This window comes from Tinamus guttatus, unplaced genomic scaffold (assembly GCF_059628265.1).
Source record: "Tinamus guttatus ecotype Peru unplaced genomic scaffold, ASM5962826v1 Tinamus_guttatus_pri_ptg000133l, whole genome shotgun sequence".
NCBI lineage: Eukaryota > Metazoa > Chordata > Aves > Tinamiformes > Tinamidae > Tinamus > Tinamus guttatus.
The window spans coordinates 2,191,257-2,200,991 of record NW_028288667.1 but is presented as its reverse complement, the minus strand read 5'-3'; the positions used below and the strand labels follow the sequence as shown (position 1 = coordinate 2,200,991).

The following is a 9,735-nucleotide window of genomic DNA, read 5'->3' as shown; positions in this document are numbered from 1 at the left end:
TTGAAGAACATTATGTCAGGTGACCAACAAAATCAGAACAGAAGCAAAGAAGGTAATTTAACCCAAGTTTATTACATGTAAGGTGTAATATAGAGGATCTGAAAAAGGACAGTTTTAACTTGAAATCAAACTACCACAATTGAACCTATAAAAATAAAAAAATCACCAGAAAACTATGAAATCACACTCAGGGTTAATTTTCACCTTTGAGTAGCCATGAGATTTGGGTTGATTTTAGTAACTTTCCTATTTTTTAAGTTTCTGCAAGTATTTTTCTTATATTTCTGTTCTACTGAAATAGGGATCACAGCTGGGATTTCTTTAAGCTTTTTTGTTCTTACGTACTGATTTAATGCCCGTAAATATCTTCAAAAAATTTAGGTTTATGCATGCATGTCTAAACGTTAAAATAGAAAATACGCATATGCAGCTTAGTTTTGTGAGATGGTCATAACATTTTTGTAATAGCTACATCATATATATCTTTACGATAATACTTTAATAGCTGAAAATAAGTGCATTTCACTTCTACTACTGGGCAGTAATTAAATTGCTTTTATGGTCGTAATAATTTTGTATTGTTGCAGGTTGTAGAATTGTTGTTGCTCTTCAAAACGCAGATAAAATAATGAAAGAAATACATCAATCACACAAAGCACTGGAAAAGAACAAGTAAGTAAAATTAATACTTAATTTTAAACTGGGCATACAAAAATGGATGCAGAGCAGAAATTACTTGAGTAAGATAAAATTTCCTTAGTTTTCTATGTTATATAAAGCTGTATGTGTCATATGGTGTTTATTCCATCCCAGCATTACTTACTGATCATTGCTGGAAACAGGATATTGCACAAATTATTTGGTACAATATGAAAAATCTTGTGGTATTTGCCTCATGTTTGACTCATGCTGACTTAATTGAAAAGAGAAAATTATTGAAAATTATATTGTAAACACCTTGAGGGCAATTCAGACTATATTTTTTCTACCTCTTTTCAATCAAATATTTATCTTTTTGCATTTTTGGATTTTTGTTCCTCAGAAGCCAGGTAGTAGCTGGCCCACTGTAACACACCTGGCCTCCACAGGCGGTCCATACAATATTTTATAAATAACAAAGGGGCATCTCATATTCACAACTGTTCTGGCAGATTTTACCCATTTTACAGAAATTCCATGCTGGAAACAATAATTCAAGAAGGGGAATGTTGACAATGTATTTTCCAATTCCTGCTGTAGCTTTGTCCAGTGTTTTTTGTCATTAGTTTTCACTTGCAGTCAATCCCCAGCAATGCAGTCAGATGCTTACAGAGTGCCCTAACTTATCTAATAGTTCAGGAGAAAAAAATCAGCATTTTACATTTACATTTTACTGATTTTACAGGCCTGTTTTTTATATTATTCCTCAGTCATATGATTGTTAAATTGAGTAGCCTCCTTGCACTTATTTTCATACTTTGTTTTTTTTTTTCCCTTTAAGTCAAGTAACACCGATGTCTACACTATGGCCAGAAAAACAAGTGACATATTTACCAAATGAAAAAAAGTTAGCATTGCAGATGAGGCAGCGCACATTACCTTTCGTCCTGAAGAGAGAAGAGAAACTAAGATGTGGCTTTGACTTCAGCTTTCTGCTACAGGATTCATGTCCAGAATATACCATTTCAGAATCACATATGGATTTCTATGCATTTCAGACAATACAAGCACAAATACAACCAAGTAAGGTCAATTCTAAAAGTCACAACTTTTAAATAGCTATGTATTGCTGTTAAGTGAGACAGCAAAGCCTCAGAAGTTCCTTTTCTTTACATCTTAAATTATCTTTATGTATAATTACTTCCCATGCGGTAGGCTTCAACCACATTGTACCCTCTTCTTTACCTATGAGTCGGTTCCCATTCATTTGGGAAATGAATGACACAGGGCATAAAAAAGGGACTTCACCATAGCCATTAGCTAGTATGGTGAAAATCCAGACCCACAAAATATATAATAAAATTCTCATTAACTGGAGTGGAACAAGGATGGCATCTCTTTTCACTTTTTTACTCACAGTGGCAGAATTAATTAGCCATGAGTGAAAGCTAGGAAATAGCTGAAATTAAGAAGAAAATAATGCCATAATTTATTATAATCAAGGTATTTTTAGTTTTTATTGTATTCTATTCAAAAAAATTAATAAGCATGGCACTCAAATTTCAACTTATGACTTTATAGGCTAGTCATGAAACCACATCATAGGACTCAGTCTTCAGAACCCTGCTTTCTGAAATTAAATTATGAATGAAAATTGTAGTCTGTTAAGTATATCTATCTAACATTTCATTTGTTTTGATTTTTAAGGGTTAAATATAACAGTGCTAAAAAACAGGAGTAAGAGAACTGAGGTAAGATGGTATTATGTGTAAAACTAAACCCTAAGTTAAATGATATTGTGGGTTCTGATAAAGACCATGAAAGGGCTTTGGTGAGAAAGAAAAAAGAATCAATTTGGGGGTAATGTTTGAGAAAAATATTTTATGTGACCTCAATATGATTTAATACATCTTTATTTCACGTTAGAATCTGCTGATTTCTAGGGATGTAGCACTGGACTAAACTGAGCATCCAGATCAAAGCCCAGTAGATGAGACAAAGCTGTCTGAACTGTAAATTTCAAAACATCCCTCACTGCGCATCCTGGCACATTCAAACCTCAGTTTGCCTTGGGATACAAAGATTTCCTGCAGATTACAAATTGGTTTTGAATATAGATGTGCAAATAAATACTCAGATATATGACAGTGTAATTATTGTGTTTTTTTTCATGCAGTATGTTATTTTGGCTTATAGTATTTCCTATAAATGAAGAATACAAAATTGTTTTTACCGTAGTCCTCTGAATAATCACAATGAAAAATTCAAATTCCCAAGTCTTCTGTTTCAGAAATATATGATACCTTTCAACTAATGGGAAGGGAGGGAAGAAGGGAAGAATAATAAAAAAAAGAAAGCATTGGAAACAGACTTCTAGGTTAATGCTATATTAAAACTTTCATTTGGATAATTTTCCATTTAACTTCATTTATAAAGTGTAGTGAAGATTGTGCTTGCTGCCAACAAACAACTCCTTGGGCAAGATCTGCGACCCACCTAGTGTGGTTGATGGAATTTAATAAGACTACACTGGACATATTGGGAATCTGTATGCCAGATTTATAATAGTATCTTTTAAAGCCTGTAAATATTTTAAAATAATTTCTTAATGGTATTCTGTTATAACAGCAAAGCCTTTGCTGTTTTAAAAATGCTTTTTAAAGCTTTTTGCTTTTTAAAAATGGCTATCTAATGCTATCTGATTTAATTGGGAATATAATTACTAGTGTCAGAACACCCTTGGAGGTGATTGGAAACATCAGTGTCAGAATGGCTCCCTCATTTAGTGAAAGTGTGCAGCAAAAAAGAAATTTTCCTACATAAAATCGCTGACCAGGCTTTGAAGTCCTATAGCAAACATACAGAAATCACTTAACAAACTCAAAATTATTAAGGGATGAGATGTGTAACAAATGTATGTGTGTAGAAAGTTTATTATTCTTACATCATAAGCAGTGAAATGTGCTTCATAGCAAGAACCCCACTTTCCCTCCTACTGAATAATTAGAAAGAATTGTGTGTGTGAGAAAAACCACATCTTTTTTCAGTATATTACTATTGTACTTCATAGTGGGTTAACTGTTGGAAAGCATTTAAGAGTAGTTTTGTTTTGTTTTTCTGCTTGGTATTAGATTTTTATATGTATATGCTGTGTAGCAAGATACTAATATTTTCACAGAAATTACGGTTTCATCTGCCACCAGTGATTTTTCAACCAGTAAGGACAATTCAGCTCGTTCCTCTAGAAGGCTTCAGCAACAGAAATATTGTGAATATTATGCATTCTATTCCTCTGCCTCTAAATACAACTGCTAAATTTTATCAGTATCAATTAGACAATCTATTGCACAATCAAACATCATCAGACCTAACCAAGATTAGTATTTCTGATAAATTCACTCCAAGAAACTCCTTTGGCATGGGCAACTGTTGTGAGTATCCTCAAGACAAGAAAGAAAAATATGAAAAGAAATTAAAATTGAAGCAAGTTGATGTAGCTACGAATGACCTGATGAGATACCAGCTTTCAGTTACATGTAAGAATGTAGATATTGTGGCACAAGACCAGTTTGGAGATGATAATTACCCCTACTTGATACTGGGTGACACTCAGATAAACTGTGAACTATTTACAGCTCTGTATCCTGTATCAAAGAATGCAGACACCTTAAGAGATAGAAATAATGAAAAACTCATGGAGAATTCACTTAGAACTGGTGTAAAAGGAGATGCTACAAGGATGATGCCGAATTCTAGGCCAGATGAAGAGCCTGAGAGTGTGAACTTTGTACTTGACAATCATGGTTTTGATTATTCCTGTACAAATGAAGTGACAGATGCTTGCCATGTCTTAGAAAAGCAGTCCGTAACTGAAAGAATTCCCAGAGCAGAGGTGCAAAATCCCCCTGGAAAACAAACAGAAAATAGCATTTGTCTCTCAGAAATAGAAAAAGAAGAAGTATCAGAAGTAACTCCAGCAAAAGGCAGAAGTAAACTTGTACCTCTTGTCCATGTTACACTCTCTGAACGAGAAGCAGCAAGGGAACCACACATTGCTAAACAACCTCCCCGAAAAAGGAATGTCATCCAAAGTCTGCCTCCTCATGCTAGCCAGAGCTTCAACATTCTTGCTCGCCAAGAAAATGACAAAAGTAAAATAAAGATAAATAGAAATAAATATTCATCTAAGTCTAAGCCAAGGAGCAACATGTCTGAACATTTAATTGTTTCTGACGAGAGTTCCACAAAATGTAATACACACAAGATGAGTGTCAAGGGTCAGAGCTTGCCGTCTTTAGGGCGGCCACACATGGAATCTGAGACTTCTTTGAAGTGTCAAAAAAAGCTCCCTCAAGTAGACAAATATCATTCATCTCAGAGAGCACAGAAGTCTAAAAAGCAAGGTTTCCCCTGCAGTTGCAGAAATGCAGTTATTTTAAATAAATCTGCCGTTCCTCTTTCTCTACCATGTGCACAATCTGTTTCAGGTTTTGTGGATCTGAAATACAGTGACATGTTCAGGAAAATAAATTCAAGTGACAAAGGCCCAGGAATTTATGAGATGTTTGCAACTCCTGTCTATGCCCACGTGCGTGAACTCGATCAACATGAGAGCACATTTTACAGAGATGTTTGCTCTGCTCCACCTGGGAGATGCACTAACACCTGCAAATCTACCTGCAATAAAGGAAGAGAGAGCAGCCGTGTAAGAAATGCTCAAAAGGCAACATATTCTAAGCCAAAAAAGACTACTCCTGACACTAAACGAAAGCAGAAAGGCTTAATTCCAAAAGACCAAAATATGGAGCTGAGTGCTAGCAACATGAAGCATGAGAGTGTAATAATTTCTAGTCCAGATTGTCCAATAAAGACGTCAGAAAGCATAGCACCATCTCATGAAGACAAAGGCCTTCAACCTCCAATTTTAGAGGAGCTTTCCCAATCATCTGAACAAAATAAGTGTTTTTCAAATTCAAACTTACCAACTATTAAAGAGGCCTCTTTGGAGCAGTCTCTAGACATTGAGGATGTATCCAGCAGTCAAATATTTGCTACCTGTAGTCAGAATCTTCCTTGGTTCAATGATGAAGACTCAGAAGTTGTTGCTGTAAATAATTTATTAACAACAGACCAGAACTCACATGTCCGCCAGTACAGAGTGGATTTGGATAGCTGCAGAGACCTGGAATCAAAGCAGCCCTCCTGCAAGTCTATAAATAAATGTGAAGCGTTGCCCTTTTCAGACACATCAGAGTGTCAATCCCCATTAAATCAAAGTTGGACACACGCACCTCAAAATAGTAATTTGCCAAATGAATTGATTCAGCCGTCAGTGATTCAGACAAGAAATGTTGCAAGCCCTGTTTTCCAGACAAGTCAAAACATTTCCTCCTGGGCAGATAGTAAGGACCTGACTGATGACTCGTTTTATTGCCTGGCAGCAGAACTGCTAGTGCTTGATGAAAAAGACATGAGCTATTCAAGAAAGAAAAATACAGGTGTGGAAGTGCAAAATACACATGCTAGAGAGGAAGGAAGCCGGGTGAGTGGAGATGGTGAGACTGCGAACTGTGCTCTAGAGAAGGTAATTCTTTGTACCTTGCTACTTCCTCTGAGTGGTGCTATAGCACAAGTTTGGATGAATTATGAGTCTAAATGAAGAAAATAGCAGGCCGTCAGATAGTGGTAATAAATAGTATATGATCATTAATGATCAAGCCTCTTTTTTCCTATCCCAGCTACCCACTGAGTATCCCTGGAGGATATCCATGTCAGAGGCCTCCTGTCAGGACAGTAGCCAGACAGGGGCTGGTTTGTCAAGGCTAACAAGAACCATTAAAATCAACTGAAAAAAAATGAGGGAGTAAAAGACGGGACGGTTTCATGCCAAGAGCACATACAAAAAGGGATTTTGCCTTTAGTCCAAGGCAGAAGCATTTGAGATTTTGGCCCCTGAGGCATATGAAAAAAAAAGCAAATGGGCCATTTGTATCTAGTATCTAAATGGGCAGCTTCACTGAGTCTTTGATACTGTTCTAGATATGAGTGCAAATGTTGGCTTATCAGACATTCTGCTTAGTTTATGGTAATTAAAAAGTCAAGCTTAAAATAAAGCTGCTTAGGTAAAAGATGCTGGTCCAAAATCAGAAGGCTGGTAGATATTGCCACCTGCTCTCACCATCCACTAGGGTACTTATCTGCCAATCCTGCCTCTCCTTGATCCCTTAACTTTGTTTGTTTGTTTGTTTGTTTTGTAGTAGAGTCATGCCAGGAGAAAAATCCCTCCTTATGAAATATGTATGGCCATATGAAACTTTTACCGTCCTCTGCCTTCTCCTAACACTGACTCTCCTCTTTCAAGCAGAGTTACAGTGAAGCCTTTTTGGCATCAAATGAAGAAAGTGGCCTGCTAAACTTTGAAGAATCTACTAAATTATCTGAAAATAGTTTGAGTAACAAGGAGCCTATCATGTGGACGAGAGGTGAGGTGCTTGGCAAAGGAGCCTATGGCACGGTAAGTTGAAGTCTCAATATGTTTTTAAGAGACACATTGGTCATCGTGAGCTATATCTCACCTTATAATTGACTGTTGTCCTATTCAACAAACAACATTTGGGTTATATAAACGAGACCTGAACAAATGCAAAGATACTTTAAAAAAATAGAGTAAATATATTTTATAGTTCATGTTTTATTTTAATAGATGCCAATTTCTTTGCAGGTGTACTGTGGTCTGACAAGCCAGGGTCAGTTAATAGCTGTGAAACAGGTTGTTTTGGATACATCAGATCAACAGACTACAGAAAAGGAGTATCAGAAGTTGCAAGAGGAAGTAGATCTTTTGAAGACGTTGAAGCACATTAACATTGTAACTTATCTAGGAACTTGTCTGGAAGACAGCACTGTCAGCATTTTCATGGAGTTTGTTCCTGGTGGCTCAATTTCTAGCATTATTAATCGTTTTGGTCCATTGCCAGAAACGGTCTTTTGTAAATACACCAAGCAGATTCTACAAGGGGTCGCCTACTTGCATGGCAACTGTGTGGTCCACAGGGATATCAAAGGCAATAACGTCATGCTCATGCCCAACGGTGTGGTGAAGCTCATTGACTTCGGCTGTGCCCGCCGTTTGGCTTGGGCAGGCCTCAGCGGCACTCACAGCGAGCTCCTCAAGTCAGTGCACGGCACTCCGTACTGGATGGCACCAGAAGTTATTAATGACTCTGGGTATGGGAGAAAATCTGACATCTGGAGCGTGGGCTGCACTGTGTTCGAGATGGCAACGGGAAAACCGCCGCTGGCTTCCATGGACAGGATAGCAGCCATGTTCTATATCGGGGCCCACAGAGGACTGATGCCTTCCCTGCCCGAGCGATTCTCCAGCATCGCAGCGGATTTCGTGCACGTGTGTCTCACCAGGTAGGTAGATTTTTATCTGAAAAAGGAAGGGGGAAACATCGGATAGTTTGAATGGTGGAGACTATTGATGGAAGCTTAGTTTACCTCCTATATGGTACCTTTGACTGTGCAGAACAACTGTAAACATTTACAAATGTGTAAGTTTTTTGGCATTTCAGGAAGGCTTTAAAATAATAGTATGCATACAATAGTTTTGTCATCTACGATAGTAATTGAACAGAAGTATTGAACAAAAGTCACAAATTTTGTTTTTCTAGGCCTTGTACTTGGCATATAACTTGCCCTGTAATTTTTCAGGCAGCCACATGGCACCCCTGAACTTTAAACAAAATGTGGAGTTAATTTGAGTTAAAAGCTCTGCAGATAGGTTATCTTGCTGGTTGAATCTAGCCCACATCTCACATGTGGTTTTCAGGACAGCGTTCTGAAGGAAAGGATCTATCACATCACTCTTTCTTCTGCATGCAGATATAAAGCACTTTTAGTAAAGTATTTATCTTTTAAAAATGCAGGATGCACATACCATGGCAAACTTTTAATATATCATCTCACCATGTCCTAAGATAAGTGCTTCCTTCATCCCACCTTTCCCACTAGTTTATTATTTAAGGAACTCGGGTTCTTTGGGCTCTTCCTGTCTCCATTTTCTCCTAACTGATGTTTGAAAACATCCAAACTCTTTGGTTCTGTAATTCCATTACTGTAATTCCAAATGAGGTCCCTAACAAGAGTTTGGTTGCTTGGAAATGACAGAACAGCCACAGCTATTATAAAAACAAAAAAATAAAGGTTTGAGCTCACACCAGATCAAAAAGTTAATTGTCAGCCTCCTTAAAGACATTTTTGGTGCACCTGTAATAGCTGCAAGAGCTGAATTATGCAGGTTTTAGGAGGAATTTAGAGAAACAAAGAAAGATTTCAAAGAAAGATTTTTTGTAACAAACTGTTTTACTTTTCTAATTCATAAATGCCAACAGTCTCTTCTCATAAATTCTGTTTTTTTAAAAAAGAAGCTGAGCTTACATTTAGACTTTATGAACAATTACATCACAGGCATGCATGTTCTTGTACTGATTTTTCAAACCCTTAATGCAGAGATCAACATGAACGCCCTTCTGCTCTGCAGTTGCTGGAACATCCCTTTGTGAAAGGAAGACAGTGAATTTTTCAAAACTGTTGCCAAATGAATCTATATTTCCCATATAAACCATGCTTCCACTTGTCAAAAATCAAATGGAACTGGACTGAAAGGTGACAGCATAATAGAGCTCAAGTGTGGATGAGATGTCTAGTGTTAGACAGCAGTATGATGGAACTAGCTTCGTATTTCAACAAAATATATGCTCGTTGGGGTGAGCAGTCACCATATCCCCTTTAGAAACTTAAATATGTTTTCAGGAAAGAACACAGGACCACACGTGAAAAAAAAATAATAGCACCAGTTAATGAAAAAATAAATTGGGAATGCCACTTTCCTTGCCATCAGCAAGAAAATATTGCAGGTGCCAAAAGACCCATGCTGAGAGCACAGTCAACTAAAGCAGGTTGCTCAGGGCTGTGTTCGGTTGGGTTTTGAGTATCTCTAAGGATGGAGACTCCATGGCCTCTTTGGGCAACTCGCTCACTCTAACTGTAAAATAAGCTTTTTTTGTTCTGTTTTGTTTCCGTTAATTTAAA

General features: G+C 37.1%; 1 protein-coding gene across 1 annotated transcript; it reads left to right on the top strand.

Annotated features, from left to right (window-relative positions):
• Nucleotides 1-9,354, top strand: MAP3K19 (mitogen-activated protein kinase kinase kinase 19). The gene is made up of 8 exons (XM_088521758.1): nucleotides 1-52; nucleotides 588-672; nucleotides 1,481-1,722; nucleotides 2,347-2,390; nucleotides 3,818-6,223; nucleotides 7,001-7,153; nucleotides 7,361-8,058; nucleotides 9,154-9,354. The coding sequence occupies exons 1-8, from the start codon at nucleotides 13-15 to the stop codon at nucleotides 9,218-9,220; spliced, it is 3,735 nt and encodes a 1,244-aa protein (XP_088377884.1). The 5' UTR covers nucleotides 1-12; the 3' UTR covers nucleotides 9,221-9,354.
• The last annotated feature ends 381 nt before the right edge of the window (nucleotides 9,355-9,735 follow it).